General features: G+C 35.0%; 1 protein-coding gene across 1 annotated transcript in view; it reads left to right on the forward strand.

The window, feature by feature from the left end:
* GUCY1B1 (guanylate cyclase 1 soluble subunit beta 1) overlaps nucleotides 1-17391 on the forward strand; it is a 42215-nt gene extending 24824 nt beyond the window's left edge. The window contains exons 5-14 of the mRNA XM_079152928.1: nucleotides 3161-3358; nucleotides 5723-5953; nucleotides 6703-6819; nucleotides 7609-7742; nucleotides 10468-10665; nucleotides 12593-12830; nucleotides 13811-13951; nucleotides 14459-14613; nucleotides 14953-15079; nucleotides 16189-17391. Of these exons, the coding sequence (XP_079009054.1) occupies nucleotides 3161-3358; nucleotides 5723-5953; nucleotides 6703-6819; nucleotides 7609-7742; nucleotides 10468-10665; nucleotides 12593-12830; nucleotides 13811-13951; nucleotides 14459-14613; nucleotides 14953-15079; nucleotides 16189-16212 (1563 nt within the window). The 3' untranslated portion in view covers nucleotides 16213-17391. The remainder of the gene's footprint in view (nucleotides 1-3160; nucleotides 3359-5722; nucleotides 5954-6702; nucleotides 6820-7608; nucleotides 7743-10467; nucleotides 10666-12592; nucleotides 12831-13810; nucleotides 13952-14458; nucleotides 14614-14952; nucleotides 15080-16188) is intronic.
* The last annotated feature ends 1363 nt before the right edge of the window (nucleotides 17392-18754 follow it).

An 18754-nucleotide genomic window follows, 5' to 3' on the forward strand; every position in this document is an offset into this window, starting at 1 on the left:
CAGGTACAAATTTTCTCATCCACAAGGATACTACTCTGGAAGACTGAAAAAATCTCTTTTCTTCAACATTTTCAAAGCAAGGTCTTATTACATCCATTTCTGTGGATCTTTTAGGAATTTTTAATTATATGTAAAGGAAGCAAAAAAATGAGGTAGTGAATTCGGCATACTTTGTAATTATGCCTGAGCTTATTTGGGGCATGCATGTTATCAAAGGAAAATTTACATATTTTGTAATAGTCTGAGATCTTTAAAATCATAGAACTTTAAAACATTTCCCAAAGAAATAATAAATTGTCTTTTGTTTGCTAAATTGGTGGAGCATACTAAATCTGGAACTCCAGTAAAGTTTCCCAGGATGCCAGAACTAATTTTACTTCTGTAAATGATAAATGCCAGGTGACAGGGTGCATTGGCCTTCCGGGTAGCAGCATTACTGGGTAGAAAAAAGTACAATCATTTTGCTTGTAGAATAAACAACAAAATGATATCAAAACATTTTGGAATTAAATTGAATCCTGAGACTAAACTTTTGATATCTCAACATAAAATAGGTGAATGGACCTAATCTACCCTCTCCTCCCTCTCTCTCTCTCTCTCTCTCTTTCTCTCTCTCTCTCTCTCTCTCTCTCTCTTTCTCTCTCTCTCTCTTCACAAAGTCAGGAAATATGATTGTATTCATATGGAAAACTATCTATACTGCAGTGTTTTAAAATTTTTTCCATTCCTCTTTTATATATATATATATATATATATCCTTCCTATACTTGTTTTCATGGGTATATTTCGAAATAACACAGATTATCAGTTTTGAGAGAAATGCTTTTTCTCGAGAATACATTGCAATCACAGTAAAAAATAATCAACTTCATTTAGATAGGATTATCAAATGTGGAAAAGTTTTTCTCAGGTATTCTAAGTAACTGTTTTTGTAGCTTTTTTAGGTTACTGCATTATAAAGATTAAGATGGCACATATATCAGCAATATATTAACACTCAAATCAAGTAATTTATACGTATTAATCCTGTTTCTTAGAATAGGCAGGCTATGTAAATCACTTTAATTTTAGGAGTAAAACCAAGTAAGGAATTCTGTAACTAAAGAAATCCCAGGAGTATTTTTTATGTTAGATACTATCTAAAGAAAATCAATATTACAAAGTGGTGTTAAATCTTTTATGCTCCAGGAAAGCACTTTACTTGTCCATTTAATTAATAGTAAATTCAATAAAACAGCAAATCTCCAGAGAGTTTGTTACTGCAGAAAAGTTGGTTACTTAAAACTGAACATTCTCACTCAGGTTTTTTGATATCCTTTTTGCCTTTAAGTGATAAATTGAAGCAGATTTTATTACCAATATTAATGTCTGAATATTATCAGGAACTTTATTTATATTAAAATGGCTCCACCCACACATAAGGTGTAATACTTGCCTTTAGTGACACATCAAATGCCCTGTGTGGGTGATCATATCCAGCCTCTGGACCTGCCTGAGCATCAGGGTTACTGCTAACAGAAATGGTACCATTCCTAATTGCCTCATGCTATTGGCTTTGACTTTGTGTAAAAACTGCTAATAATACATATGATACAAGATGGAAATAGATGGGTATGAAAGTGGTATGGGCATATTGACTTATGAAATAAGTAAACACTCTGTAAAGAAAAATTGAAAAAAAATTAAATGTTTGCTTGAGTCTTTTTTTTTCCCCCCTTTTGAATGAACCACAGCTCTGAGCCTGACTATATTAGAAAAGTGCCCTTAATTCAGCCACAAACTCAATTTTGACTTAGCAGGACTTTGTGGCACATGAAGCTAAAAAGAAAAAAATATTTTTGGCAATTTCTTTTTCTCAGCACATCATCTTTCATTATGTTTTTCCTAACATCAATAGAAGGACAAAGGATCTCAAGGGTCATGAAGCCCAGTCCTCAGGCTGTCCCTTCTCAAGGAAGAATTCCCACAAGAAGAACTTGTCATAGGAAGAATGCCTCTACCATTCAACTGAAAAAAATATAAATTCAAGATTCAGGCGTTCGTAGTTTTATCAACTATCTAACACTTGGTGTCTGCCATATTGGATTACTTTTAAAAAAACAACCATTGTAGCCCCTAGAGGCAATTAGGATGAATTGATGCTTTTGTTAAGAACTTGCCTGACTTGATTTTGACAGATGTAACTTTGGGGAAGAAAGAGAAAGCACTATATAGATGGGGCACTACAAAAAGACACCAAATTTAACTATTTGAGGATTAGCATGTCAACCTTCATGATCATGTTGGCTCTGTGTGTATCCTTTGGGCAACACACACACACTTAACATACAAACAGGTTGTGAACTGTTATTTAAAAAGCCACACTGGACCAAGTTAGAAGTATAGTCTGCACCATTTATTGTGACAATCTCATACAAACCAATTTCGTATTTGAGTAATATAAGACTTCAGGGAATTCAACATATTCTAAATTAATGGTGAGACTACAAGAATAGAAAATATTTACTAGCCAATTTATCAGTTTTCCAAGACCTCCATTCCAAAAGTCAATTATTTCACAGGTTCTCCCTGAATTTTTACCTTGATTGAAGACTGTTAGTGTGAAGAAATTATACTCCTTTCATTTCTAATATGTGCTTTAAACTTCTAAAATATTACTTCATAAAATAATATGCTTATATTTTCATAACATTGCCATTCTAACATTGGTATGTAAAATAAAACTTAATTCTGGGGATCATAGTGTAAATTGAAGGGCACTGTGTGGTCGCTCTGGGCATTTCCTGTTCCTTATTACAATGTGCATATACAACTGCCCTAAACTCCTAAAAATATGCCCACATTTGCTTTAACTCTTAACTCTATTTTTTATCTGGCTCAGGCATTCTCTCTAGATGCCACTTGTTTGTCCTTTCTTAAAGCATACTATTAGTAGCCATAGATATATCTTTTAATTGTACCATTTTAGTTTCACTTTCCTATGGCACTTGCTCTGGAGATGTCTCAGTGGAGCAAATGAAGAATATACCATCTGAATGTTTGCTCTGCTGAGCTGCCAAATAAACTCAGCTTTGAGCCTTGCTTCCTTATCTTGCTCTTCTGAAGTTTTCTGTCATTGTGGCACTGTTATTTATCCATCCTTCTTTCCTTTTTCCTGCAGAACCTTGATGCCCTGCACGACCACCTTGCTACCATCTACCCAGGTATGCGGGCACCTTCCTTCAGGTGCACTGATGCAGAAAAGGGCAAAGGACTCATTCTTCACTACTACTCAGAGAGAGAAGGACTTCAAGACATTGTCATTGGAATCATCAAAACAGTAGCTCAGCAGATTCATGGAACTGAAATCGACATGAAGGTAATGCACAGTGCTGCAGAGTCTTCTGAACACAAAAGACACTTGCAATATTAAAAATTATATTCTGAGTCTACCTATTGTGATTGCAGCTAATGGACTTTACTAGAAATATATGTAAGCCAGAACAGTGGAAACACCAGTAATCTTTATATTTGACCTTGGAATGCATTATAACAAATGTTTTTCATTCCTTGTGGCAGCAGAGTTTTCTTCCTGATTATATATTGCTTAAGGCAAGAAGAATTTTCTTTGCATTCCCTGTGAGCACACACCAGCTGGAAGCAGGAGATTATGTAACTGACTGAGTTGCAGACTTCAATATGCAAGATATCCATAATGTGGATAGTCAAAATTGACAATAGTATAAAGTTAGATATTATTTTACAGATCACTTTTTTCTGGGTGATTTTTTTGTATGTTGTTTGTCTTGAACTAATAGTTGAAATGTTTCATTCTTTTTTCAAATGAGATTTTGACATTTAAAAAAAAATAAAGTTACTTTGGTCAAAGAAGCCAGATCTAGGACTTCAAAACTTGAACTATTGTTCATAATACACTTCATTAGTTTTGAGTGCTAATTTCAAGGCACCATTACAGTAACTCTGCAACAAAGGGAATCATTGTTTTTCTGTTTGTAATCAATAGAGTCTCTTCCAGTGTGCTTCTTTTTATGTGTTCAGCATATTCAATTTCAAGTGCAAGTTTGCAGAGGGCCTGTGTTTGAACCAAGTAGAAACAGATACCCTATTTTGACTGTCTTGCTGTATGGAACATCTAATGGACAGAACTTTCTTAGCTGTCATAGTTATGCTCTAATACTATGGAAAGTCCCTAACTCTTAAGTACAGGATTATACAAAATAAAACTGCAGTACGTAAATTGATTATAGTATTGCTGGGCGCGGTGGCACATGCCTGTAATCCCAGTGGCTCAGGAGGCTGAACAGGAGGATTGGGAGTTCAAAGACAGCCTCAGCTAAAAGCGAGGTACCTAAGCAAGTCAGTGAGACTCTGTCTCTAAATAAAATACAAAAATAGGACTGGGGAAAAATTGACTACATTAGAAAAGTGTCGTGTATTTAATCTAGTCACATCACATTAGATTTTATGATTTTCTTTCAGGAGTTGTCGTTTCTTACCTGTGGTGATTTGCGGGATCATCCCCATTTAGATGCTTATTCTGTGTAATGTGACATTATCAAATCCAGAGACGTTTAAAAATTAAAACCTTGGATAGAGGATTGAAATCCATCCATGGATGGAAATCTTACTGGAATTAAATTAAAATATTATATGCATCATTTCCAATCTTTTTTTTGCACATATGCAAATATGATATTTCACTGCATATTTAGGTCTCCTTTACTTTCAGTAAGATTATACAGTTGTAGTTCTCTGAACAGATTCTTCACATCTTTTATCAGACTTATTCTTAGATACTTCATATTTTAATTCACTTTTTATTGGTGCATTATAATTATATATTATAGTGAAATTCATTAACCATATCCATACATGCACATAACATAATTTGATCAATATTATTCCCCAGTTTCTTTCCTTTCCCTTTCCTCTTCTCTCTCCTGATCCACTTGCTCTACTGATCCCTTTTATTATTATTAATATCATTGTAATTGGTCCATTATATTTATATGTGTAAGCAGGATTTACAGTGGTACATTTGTACATGAAAATAACATGATTTGGCACATTTCATTCCCTCTTTCCTTCTCCTCCCTCTTTCCTGATCATCTTCCTCTACTTTATTAATCTCCTGTCTATTTTCTTTATTTTCATGAGATTCCCCTTTTTTAAACTTGTATTAAACTCGCACATCTAGCCCAAGTGATCTTATACCTGGGACTTAATGCAGACTGTATTACAGTTGCCTTCTTTTTAGGATCCTGCCCAGATTATTGTAATTTTTTTTACTTGCTAATTGACAAATAAAAAGGCGCCATATACTTTAAAATACACAGCTCTCTGCCTTCATTTGTCACTATCTTTAAATATTATTTTTATCATGTTAAGTAGTACTTCCTTGTGGGGTTTTTCAGGTTGTTCACCATACGAATGTACCTGTGAAAAACACCAGTACAAGGGTGTATTTTTGATAATTCTACCCAAGAGGCCATATGAGTCACTGGGGAGAACAGATACCATATTTATAATTAATAATTATTTGATCATCAAATCTCATACATCAATGCCCAGGAATATATTGTTTTAAACATATGTATATTTGCATACATTTTAATATTTTTCTAACTGACCTTCTAAATGTAATTCTCATAACCAGTTTCTTACATTTAGATGTGCTGTCTAAACAGAAATGCAGTTAACATCATGTCCCTCTGATATCTAGGTTATTCAGCAGAGAAATGAAGAATGTGATCATACTCAATTCTTAATTGAGGAAAAAGAGTCAAAAGAAGAGGATTTTTATGAAGATCTTGACAGATTTGAAGAAAATGGTACCCAGGAATCACGCATCAGCCCATATACCTTCTGCAAAGCTTTTCCTTTTCATATAATATTTGACCGGAACCTTGTGGTCACTCAGTGTGGCAATGCTATATACAGAGTGCTCCCCCAGGTAAAATAACAGCTGCTGCCTTGGGACCTGGTAGCATTAATATATGTGACCCTCCATTCATTTAACCCTTTGACTGTATATCAAGTAATGCATCATATCTCGTATCCCATAAATTTTTATCAACAGTGTATTTGAACATACTGCAACTTTTCTTAGGACATTTATTTGTTTCTGCTTTGATCACCTGTGGCACAACAGGAAATATATGTGGGAATAATACACTAGTTTTAATAACAAAGCAGGGAACTTGCTAATAACAGTTTTTATTTATTTTTTCATTGATTGAGTAAATATTCACTGCATATCTACCTTCTAAACAGATTTCAAAATCAACCATTGACATATTCAGATAAAAGAAAGAAATTTATAAAACAAGATAGAAAAAGATATTGTCATGGGGTTTAGAAGAAAAAGCATCAAAGGGTATGGACATTTAACCATACATTTTTGAAGACAATTTTCATCATTTGTCTTTCTGAAAATGCTTATTTTATTCGCATCAGTTTATATTTGGATATTAGTTGTCTGAGTCCATATTCTGGTTTATATTCATGCAACTGTTTGATGTCCACTAATCACTGAGTTGCATACAGAGGGATTTGAGTCCATAGTTGAGGTAAATTTTTATACCATAGTTCCGATTTTCTATTTTTAAAAATAAATGGTTTGGTTTAATACAGTTATTAATATCAAATCACAAAATTGATTTCAACTACTGAAGTAACCTTTGCTCTTCATCTGTATTCTAGCTCCAGCCTGGAAACTGCAGCCTTCTGTCTGTCTTTTCTTTGGTTCGTCCTCACATTGATATTAGTTTCCATGGGATCCTGTCACATATCAATACAGTTTTTGTATTGAGAAGCAAGGTAATTAAGATCTTATTGCATTTAAGACCTTATTGAGTAAGTGTGTTATTAATTAGACTTGATCAGAAGAGAAAATTATCTACTATCACATTCTGTGAGATAAAGAAGTTACAGCAAGATAAAAGCCAAACCTCAAGACATGCTTATTTAAAAGGTGATGTTGATTTATAGTGTGGCTGAGGAGCATGGAACTCTATTATCTGATTAGAATTAATAAAAGTGAGTTTTAGAGGTTTCACGGGGACAGTGCCATTTTGTGGGAAAATAAAAGTGATGAATTATCATGGGGTTGGTAATTAAGATAGTGTCCAGATCTCACAGTTTATGCTTTTGAGATAATTATAGCAAAGGCAGTTTTCCTAAGATACATTTCATTCTTCTTAAATCTCTCCCTAAGGCTGTACCTATACATATTTTATATATTTGGAACTGACTGTTTTCAACTATTCTGTGAATATAGAATTGGTTTGGTTTATTCTTTGGTAGAACCTGATAATACATGTTGTAGCCATATTGGAAAATCATGGAAAAACAAGATTCATGTAAACTTCAAGTAAACATATGAGCACTGGCTACCACGTTTGTGAGTTCAGAGGAGACCATCCATTCACTTTTCTGTAGTGTCATAAGGTCGCCGCTATACTTATTGCCTGGTGAAATGCCCTCTCCTGCTCTGAGGCACTTGCTCTTCTCTATGGTGGAGGGGGAAGTGAAGAATGTGTGCCCTGTTGCTGAAGTGTCCAGTAGGGAGAAAGGCACCAGTTAATGGTTATGTCTTGCCTTTTCAAGGAAGGATTGTTGGATGTAGAGAAATTAGAATGTGAGGATGAACTGACTGGGACTGAGATCAGCTGCTTACGTCTCAAGGGTCAAATGATCTACTTACCTGAAGCAGATAGCATACTTTTTCTGTGTTCACCAAGGTAATACTTTTTAGATTGATCATTATGGCTATAAGTACCCATCTTTAGCTAACGGGAGTTCAGTAGCATTGTAGTGCATCATGTGTACCTATGTTGAAGTGTAATGGGATTTTCCAATTTTTGTTATACTTCTCTATAACAAAAATGATCTCTTTGAACATTTGTTGCACTCAGAAGTCAATCAATCTATGTACCATGCCTTAATCCATTTGCAAAGTTATTTATGCCACTGTATCATGGGATATCTAATCTTTACCCAGAAATGAGCCTTTCTATAGTTTGTTGGTAAAAATTGTAAAAGGACTCTATTGATTTTTGATTTGAGTTATTTCATATTAAAATTATTTAACCATTTTACAGGATACACTATTCAAAATATATTGTTAAAGTGAAATTTATGTAGAATAAAAGGGAACAAATCTATGTATTGATTTCTAATTTGAGAAATATTTTACTCAAAGATGCATGGGAATTCAGAATATAAAAATATATCAAAATATACTTTAGAACAACAGGAAAAAAATAACTGTGAGGGTTTGTTATTAGGTGATATGTTGTACATTTATAACTTTGTAAAGCCAAAATGCATGTGCATTCTCTAGTAAAACATTTGAAAAAGCACTTTTTTGGTGGATTTTTGGTTAAAATTTTAATTTAACTTTACCATGATCTCTTTCTGCTCACAGATACTATGTTAAAATTTCTGAAAAACCTAAAATTAGTAACAACTTTCCTTAATATTAGAACTGTAGTATTAATACATAAGAACAATATATTATTAAGTAATTAAGTGTATTTAATATTAATTATATATTATTCAATGACATGTTAATATATGTGACAATATAAGAATAATGATGAAATTTTCTGGTAAATTTATGTCATGAGAATAAAAGAGACAAAATTAGGGAACATAAAACTTTTTTATATTAATAAACTAAATGATATAATAGTATCTCACCTGCTATCACTAGGGTTTTTTGTTGTTTGCTTTGATTTGTTTTGGAATTTTTTGCCCATTGCCTCTTTCCATGTTGATCTTCACTAGAATGACAGCTCCTCAGTAGGTACAATTTCTATTAATGGAGAGAAAGGTGTCTTTAGAAGCAGAAGCTGAAATTTTGGAGTGTTTTTTTGTTTGTTGTTTTTTGTACTGGGGTTTAAACCCAGGGTTGCTTACCCACTCAACCACATCTCTAGCCCTTTTTTTATATTTTATTTAGAGACAGGTCTCATTGAGTTACTTAAGCCCTCTCTAAGTTGCTGAGGTTGGCTTTCAACTTGCAATTCTCCTGCCTTAGCCTCCCAAGGTGCTGGGATTACAGGAGAGTCCCACCCCTGCCAACTTGGAGTTTATTTGTTAATTGTCATATCTAGAAATTGTCCTATAGTGAGGCATTCTTAAACCTGCTCATGTATGTAGAAAAATTATATTCACATTATATAAACAAAGAGATGAATTTAAAGTAATTTTACTTGTACAATAATTTCCAGATGCTTAGTTTAAATTAAGAAAAAATTGTTTTGCTAGTTCATTAAAATTATTTTTTAAAACAATGAGATACAATTTGATTAAATTTTCTAACTCATTATGAACATTTTTAACCAATCATTTCCATTTTAAACTTATAATCAACTATTGTTTTTCCTCTGCTTGTGGGTAGGTCTTATACCATTTGACCAATGATCTGTCCTCTTTCTAAATAAGTTTATTTCTGCATTTGGGCTTCAGCTTACCTATTTAGTTTAACGAAATTAAAGAGACTGTGTACTTCATTAGTAAATTCTTTCTTTTGTTTATTGCCATGCTAATTTTTTCTTTGATTTATGGACATTTCTGCTGAGAATTTATTGCAAAGGAAACTTCTATTAATCCAAAATTGTTTGGTAAATTCATAACCCAATTTTGTCATTTTAGAGAAATTATTATTCAGAGTAACCAGAATTCCTTTGCATTTATAGAATTCATACCAGTAATGTAACCTTAAGATGTTTAAGTTAAATTTAAGAGCCTTGAACTTTTCACTTACCAGATATTGGCTGACTCAATAAACACTATAAAGTCCTTTCCAGAAATAACAAGTTACAAAGATTGCAATAGAATTCATCAGGGTCAAATAATGCTTCAAAAACTGAGAAAAATTAGTCAGAGAAAATGAGAATAGAAGAATTAGAACCAAAAGTAAGAATAGCACAAAAAATACATACCGGAATGTCTCTTAAGTACATAAAATATATGTTGAAGATGAGTAATAAATATTGTAAACTTTTAAATGTTGTGTCCAAATGAGAAATACAGCCAGTTACAAGATTCATAGAACCCACGGGTAAAAATAAACTAGTTTCTCCAAAGAAGAATCATTACTGCTAAGATGAATTTTTCTTCCTCTGTTTATAATAAGGAAAAAATTCTAGAAAATTACCAATAGCAGCTTTGTATTAAGTACTTAAGCATATTCCATAGCCAGTTTTCTGCAAACTCTTTGGTTCCAAAAGATACAACTTGATAAAAATCCATCGCAAGTTCACCATCTTTTGATAGATCTTTAAATATCTAAGATATTACAGTCATATTATTAATTCAATTTTCCATCATTTTTTTTTTTCTTCAGCCTGCCTTTGAACGGTAGGAGTTATCCGAACAATGCCCCATGACAGTAATCAGGGCTGGTCTTGTCACGGGGACAAGTTGGGAGTGAGTTTGTCTTATTTCTCTGTATGACAGTGTAATGAACCTGGATGATTTGACAAGGAGAGGCCTGTATCTGAGTGATATCCCTCTGCATGATGCCACCCGTGACCTTGTTCTCTTGGGAGAACAATTCAGGGAAGAATACAAGCTGACACAAGAACTGGAAATTCTCACGGACAGGCTGCAGCTCACATTAAGAGCCCTGGAAGATGAAAAGAAAAAGACAGACACGTAAGAATGTGGCTAAATAAGGACAAAGTTTTACTCATGTTATATTATGATGCTCCCATAGTTAAGGTTGCTAACCACGCTGAAAAAGCATTGCACCTGATGCATATCTAAAGTAGTCTTCTACTTTACTTTTATTTATTTACTTAATATTTATTTTTTTTATTTAGATGCTGGGGAAGGGCCCAGTGTCTCATGGCTACTAGACAGTTGCTCTACCCCTGAGTTACATTCCAAGACCTACTTTGCTTTGGAAAGAAAATATGAAAAAGAAAATCTATCTAGTCTCAATGATAAGGGGAATATGTCTTCTATTTTTAGAAGTCAAAGTAAAGGATAGAGATCAGAATATCTCTTGGAAAAGAATAAAAATAATTGAAATTGAATTCTGCATTTATGCAAAAGTTGTATCCTGACCATCTGCATTGTTCCAGGGGCTGGGTGGGTACTGCACAGTGAACTTTGAATTAATCGTTGTATTTCAAAGATGTCTTTTCTTGGACTCTAAAATTATTTTAGAACCTGGGAGTTATGAATCTGAGATTGTAATGTCAGTTTCAAACAATAGCAGTAACATATAGATAACCAATAATCCAAAGAATGTATACTTTAAACTGAGGAAATGTCCATATATTTTATATCCTGTACTGGAAAAGCTCTTAATTCACATTCCCCCTAAATTGCCAGTTTGAATAGAGTATTCAATTCCCACACTAGACCTAGAGTTCAAAACAGAGAGTTTGGGGAACTGGATCAAGGATTTGTCTTTGACTTATGTAGGTGGCAAGTACTAATCACAGTGTGATTTCTTTGTTTTGTTTCCCCAAGTTGGGTTTGACTTTCTGAAATTATTATTTTTTATTTTTAGAATTATTGTACTTCAAAACTCCTTCAATTAGATTAGATTAGGTTGCTAGATGTTGGATTTTCAAGGTGATTTCATTATAAACCATTCATTATTAATTTTCCTTTAATGCTGACTAGTTCTACTGTTCGCATTTACTATTTAAATATGGTTTTAATATTTTACAAAATGTTTTCTGTTTAGATGTTAAAAATAAAAGACTGGAGAAACTCCACTATGGCTAGGAGAAATGTTGAGAGCTCAGCTCGGTTTTGTATATTTAAACTTCACCTTTGGCTTTGGGCAGGGAGAAGACAAGGACATCTCATTTGTTTCTGGTTCTCTGTGTTAAAAGCCCACAGATCTCTGCTTGTCTCCTTCCGTTGCCTCTCCTCCTGCACCTGTTGTGCTCACCACCTTTGTCCCTTTAGCACAATCCCCAGTGCCACTGTGGTAGTTTCAGTGTTGCTTACAGGAAGAAAGTATTTGCTCATCTAGATCAACTTCCACTTGTTTCGTCAGTGTCCTCCATGGAAAAGTGAGGTGTGAATTATACGGCAGAGCATTACTGTTTCATTTATTACTTTACCGAAATTGAGATAAATCACGAGTTCAGGAGAGGCAAACGTTTCTGTTATTGTGCTTTATATACAATATTTCATGTGCTGATGGTGACTGCTTTCATAATATGAGTGTCATAATAGCAGGGGCAGGATATACAGGACAACAAGTGAAAACTGAGTTCCTATTGCCCGTCCTTTGGCTTATTTGGATTTGGGGATATATGTGATTAGAATAATAAATGATGTAACATGTTCTATATGTTCCTCTTTGCATATATATGTATATATATATACACATATTTACACTTATTTGTATATATACATATGTATAACACATATGTATATATGTATATATACATATATATATATACACATACATATATATAGTATGTGATGCTAATTTTAGAAGTTTCTTATCAGAACCCTGTGCAAATGGCTTTGATGCTCTCTGAAGGGACCAGCAGCAGCACTAAAGTTTTATCAGCATTTCTCACAGTGGCTTTCTCCTAACCCTGACAAACAGATTGCTGTATTCTGTCCTTCCTCCATCCGTTGCCAATGAGCTGAGGCATAAGCGTCCAGTGCCTGCCAAAAGATATGACAATGTGACCATCCTCTTCAGTGGCATAGTGGGCTTCAACACTTTCTGTAGCAAGCATGCATCTGGAGAAGGGGCCATGAAGATTGTCAACCTTCTCAATGACCTCTACACCAGATTTGACACACTGACAGATTCACGGAAGAATCCCTTTGTTTATAAGGCAAGTTCTCATCAGAGCTCTGAACTTCCCCTCCAGCAGCACTGCTATCGCTGTTCTTAGACTATTACTGCAGTCTTGGGTTAGTAAGCCTCCATGTAGTCACTATTTATCATTTTCTTAAAAAATTACTTCTTGTTATAAAACTTTCTTTTCCTTGTGACCAAGCTCAGTGTTTCATGGAGCGGGTGATTTCCTGGTTAAAATAAAATCTTTAGCAGTTTATTTGCACTTGGGTAACAAAACTGTGCTGGTTGTTTATCACATCTAGTATAAACATAGCGTTCATTTTAGTGCTGTGTAAGAGACATTTTTACTGAATTATATAAATGCTTTGCACCGTAAAGAAGTCATGGAGCTTGAAAAGGGTCCTGGGGGACTCAGATTTGCTTTTAGATAACATCAACTTGAAGATAAACATTTATATGGTGTTTCTGCCCTTCGTTTCAACTAGAAACAAAATATTGGAAAAATGAAGTCAGTGGAATAGTGCTTCACAAAGAATGTTAACTAAACCATCTCTAGGCATCCAGGGAAATATAAGTTCACAAGGACTATTTATTTTATAGTCATTTTCTGAGGCACAATGTAGCACTTGGTGAGCGCATCATAAGAAAAAATGGTTAAGGACCATGATAAATCACTGAACTTCAGGTAGAGCTCTTATGCCATCAAACTGTCTCTCACATCAGGAGAATTAGAGGGGATTAGAAAGGGATCTCAGGTGGGAAACTAATTGCTTACCAGAGGAAAATTATTGTTTCTATGCCCATCCATAACTCCAAATCCTGAGTGCATAAATTCTAAATAATTCCAGGAGTTCTTCTTGTTTGCATTTAATATATTAGGATTTTAATAGAATTAAGAGGGAGGAGAGCTTAAAGTTGCTGATAACCCTGGGAAGATTTTTTTCTCTTATTACAGTAGACTATGAAACTGTCACTTTTATGCTAACCAGTGGACATCTATGTGTACTGTGTCAGGTGGAGACCGTTGGTGATAAGTACATGACGGTGAGTGGCTTACCAGAACCCTGCATCCACCATGCACGATCCATTTGCCACCTGGCCTTGGACATGATGGAAATTGCTGGCCAGGTTCAAGTAGATGGTGAATCTGTTCAGGTTAGTAAATAAAATAGATAAAATATTGGTAGTAGACTTTTGAGCAAAACTAATTTATATTCTTGTTCAGGAGATCGTTAATATGTGCAAGGAAGGACATCTTGACAATAAATACCAGAGTATTTTTATTGAGCCCATTGTATTACATTCTTTCATTTTTGAAATTATCTCATTTGTCCCGTCCCATGTACCAAAAAATCATGAGAATGAGATTAAATTTCCCATCTCTTCTATTTTATTGCTTAAAATCTCTTTCCTGTGTGTCATGCAAGTTGCCCAGTTACATCTTTGAAATCTTCAGACTTCAAATGATTTCCTTGGAGCAGAATGTTTCTCTTGGTATACCAGATTTGGTGAGGATATTTGAAGCTGCTTGTAATGTGCTTGGAGTTCTTATAGAGAATTCTTAGGGTTTTATATGATGATTCTACACTCTGTAACATAAAATAAGCAAAAATGCATGTGTTAATGTTCAAAGTTATTAAAACAAAACTTTGATTTCTGCAGATAACAATAGGGATACACACTGGGGAGGTAGTGACAGGTGTCATAGGACAGAGGATGCCCCGGTATTGTCTCTTTGGAAACACTGTCAACCTCACAAGCAGAACAGAAACCACAGGCGAAAAAGGAAAAATAAATGTGTCTGAATATACTTACAGGTAAGGGGTAAAGCCTTAGTATTCACTGAGAATGTGAAATGGGGCTTACATGTGTGTTAACTCAGTAATTTTTAATCTTTAAATGGTTATCATCTCCACTTCTCTCCCCTGCACTTAGGATTATTTTTCATTTAAGAAGATTATGTCACTGCTCCCATTTTAAATGATTCTACTGCTTCCTAGGAATTCCTGATATGATCATTATTACTAAAACCTTGAGTGTCTTGAAATACACCCTTAAAAACTTTTGTTGTCTTGATTTGTCACTTGAGTGCATGACCCCTTCTCCCAAGAATCTTTGTCTACTTCTCTCCCTTCTACCTGGCCCCTCTCTTTCAGATGTCTTATGTCTCCAGAAAACTCAGATCCACAATTCCATTTAGAGCACAGAGGCCCAGTGTCGATGAAGGGCAAAAAAGAACCAATGCAAGTTTGGTTCCTATCCAGAAAAAATACAGGAACAGAGGTATGACTAATCCAAGGGCCATTCTTATTTTTAAGATAGAGTGTAAAATGGGGAGTTCAATCATGATTCCTTCCCGAAAGTTTGTTTCATTCGAAAAGAATTTTTGCCTACAGAAATGAACTCTTAAGTAAGGCAGGGGAAAAAACGAAAACATTAATGAACCAGTTAGCTCAATTGGCACTTTGTAGGTGATACTTTATGGTTGTTCTCCAATGAAATTAAAACCCAAAGCACTAGATGGAGAAGGGTGCCTTAAAAAAGGCTTTTCCTAATTTAGTTCAGATGTGACTCAGTGGGCTATGAAGGGACACCTCCCTACTTGGTCCCCTTAGAACTGGAATAGTTCTGAGATCACCACCAGGACTAAGAGAAGGCTGCAGTTCCTGGGATGTTTCTTAACCATGAAACTTAAGGTCCACTGTATCTCCCTGCGGGAAATTTGGAGATTTTTTGACATTCAAATCCATTGTGAGTTTCTTCCAGAGAGATGAGTGACGTCTATTTTGCTGGACTCTAAATAATTCTGTAGGGAAGCTTTAGGATCTTGCAAGTTTACTATGGTTGTACCCCAGCCCTTGGACTTGTGCACACCCAAGATAGAATCATGCCCCTTACAGTGGGCTTGAGGATCCCAGGGATGCACCTAGCTTCTTCCTCCTCACAAGGCAGTGAGTCAGAAGCAAAATATGACATTCTGTTTCCCTGTTGAATTATTGGTTCTTCAGAGAGGGTGAGACTACTTAATCATATTTATTTCTGTGTAAGTATGCTTTCCCTAAAACTGCTTTTTAGAGTAGAACAAGTCTCAAGTGGAATGAAATGCCAAGTGTTTAAATATTTATTTTTTCAACTGTTTTTAACTTTTAAATAATTTGCCTATTAGGTTGGCATGATCATGGATGTTTTTCTGTGTTATTTCAAGTGTTAGTCATCTTAGCTGGGTGACCCTAAGAATAATTTTTCCCTGAATTGTATTGCCAGTGGTTTACAGACACTGTAGATATGATTGTAAAGCATACTGGTCAGAGAGAGAAAAAATGTAGTTAAGGGGATGCTGCAAGATTTATTATCACTACAAATCAATTCTGCATTTCTTCCACTTTTTAAAGGAAACTAATCAGGATGATAACTGAATCTCAGACTGGAGGATAAAAAGAACTGCAGATCAGGATTCCATTGTCTCCTATTATGTACCAAGCCAAGGAGCAGCACCCCCCTATGGACACAGATGTCATTGTCCTCTCTGATTATTCCAAGCACTTCTCCTAGATTTATTTTGCACTATCTGTTATTCATCTTTAGCTCTGTTTTTGATTATTTTCAAAGTTTCAGTATACTCTATAAAGTTTGACTTTTGATGTGGATGATGTGAACTTCATGTGTCTTAAAATCTACTGTGAGCATTACCTAAGCTGGTGATCTGCAAGTGGTAGGCACCCAATAAATAGTTGTTGCATTTAATTAAATGAAACTGAGCATTTATATATATAAAATGATTTACCAAATCTGTTCGATGCCTCATATATATATATGTATATATATATGTGTGTATGTATATTTTAATGACTATAACATAGAACAAAGTTTATATCATGTTGGTGTTTTGCATTATAGAAATCATTTTCTAAAGGAGTGAATTCTAAGTTTTAGGAAAAAAATGCAATTTATTTTTCAGACTTCCAAAGTAAGAATGAATATACCTTGCTAAGAGTGACTATTTTGAAGTATGGTAATTTCCTTTTGGAAACACAGAATACAAATTTCTGCTCTTAAAGTGTTCGGTTGGTCATTCAGATCACATGACAATCATAATTCCTCTATAATGCTACCATTTCTATTGTATCCCTTATATAAAATTGCATTAACCACATGCAGCTGTTATAAAAAGCTGTTTTTTCACATTGAGATGTCACATTAGCTTGGGCTACAGGTCAAGGGCTCTAGCTGTGTCCAAGAATAAAGCTGGAAATACACCGCTGGGTACTGTGATTAGAGCCACTCCTGACATTTCACTTCTAGAAATGAGCTTCCTTTTTCTTACTTAGAAGGATATGATTTTATCCGGGGGCACCGTGTTCAGAATAGTTAGTCTGATTTCAACCTAGAATGTATTCCTGTTGGAGTAATTGGCCTGTTTCTCTTAAAAAATATGTCTGATAATTTATTAACATCTATCTTTATAAAATTCAGTGCAACTACTTTTGTGTAAAAATGTCTTTAAATTTAGTCTTTCATATCAACACACTCAATGTATGTATAAATGTTTAATGTTAATGTGTAAAAGATCTGCAATAAATTATTTTTTCCACTTCTCTCTAGACTTTTTATTTCAATTAGATGACATTAATGTTATCCTGTGCAATATTTGTGTCATTTTTATAGATATTGTATAACCTTACTTATTTTAAAGTTTAATTTACATTTACTATTGTCATAACTTTTAAAAAATATTTTTTGGTGCTGATTATAAAACCAACTGGCAAGCACTCTGAATACAAAGCAACATTTTCAGTCCCTGTTATCAATTTTTAATGGTTCGTTCTAGGAATGAATATTCTTAAATGCTATTATTCTTTACTACCAACAAAGTGACAGCAAAAACAAAGCTAGACATGGAAGCAACACAGATAAATATGAAATGGCATCAGTGCACTTAAAGAGCTCACAATCTTTTAGGGGTAACAGATGCGTACAAATAATATATTTAATATTCGTAATGATGAAATGTATTCAAGGTAAAGAACAAATACTTATGGAATGAATAACTTGGAAGAAGGGGGTGAGATGAGAATAGATATTGTGTCTGTTTTTAAGAGAGATTAAGGAGGATTTAAAAACCCCACTGACGCTCCTGTCTTCCCAGAATTCCATGTGCATTTATTGAACATTTACTTGAGGCAGGCATTGTAGTTGGGTTATGCCATAGTCTGCATCTGGAGTTTCCCTGAAAAGCTCATGTATTACGCTCTCAGCTTGGTGCCATCTCGAGGCTGTGGAACCATATGAGGTGGGACCTGGGGGGAGGAAGTTAGGGGTGCGCTTTTGAAGAGGATATTAGGGCTCCAGGTCCTTCCTACTGCTCTCTTGTTTCCTGGATGCCATGGTGTGAACAGATCTCCTGTGCTGTGGGCTTCTGTCGCTGGCTCTTTGTGGTTCCAAACCCGTGGATATTTGTCACCGCCTGCAGCAACAACTTGCACGGGCCTTATGGGTGGTGGAATGGAAACTGAGGCACTTCTATCTTTCTCTTTAGTGCACTGCCTTCTTGCTCGTTTATAGAGGATAGAGGAAATGAGGTTTACTTGCTTTGAGAGGAGAGAGAGAGTGACTTTGCTTATCAGAGAGAAAGAGAGATTTTGCTTAAGAGAGACTTTGAGAGATGGACAGACTTTGCTTAGAGGAAGAGAGACTTGCTACGCCTCACTTAAGGTCTGCTGCTTACTGGTGCATCCTGCATCCTGTGAACTAAGGGTGTGTCTACCTAAGGTGCCCTAGTGATACGTCTCAGTTCTCCGTTTTGCGATCTGCCTTCCACTGCTGCCCCGCGTGTCCTAGCTGCTTCTGCGCGAGTCTGCTACCTCGTCTGCCTGCACTTATATCACCTTCAGGAGGCGGAGAGCAGGGCCACGCCTCTTACGCAAAGATCAGGGGAGACGCTCCGAGCAGGCAATTAGG

The sequence above is a fragment of the Sciurus vulgaris genome, assembly GCF_902686455.1.
Source record: "Sciurus vulgaris genome assembly, chromosome: 9".
In the NCBI taxonomy this organism is placed as follows: Eukaryota; Metazoa; Chordata; class Mammalia; order Rodentia; family Sciuridae; genus Sciurus; species Sciurus vulgaris.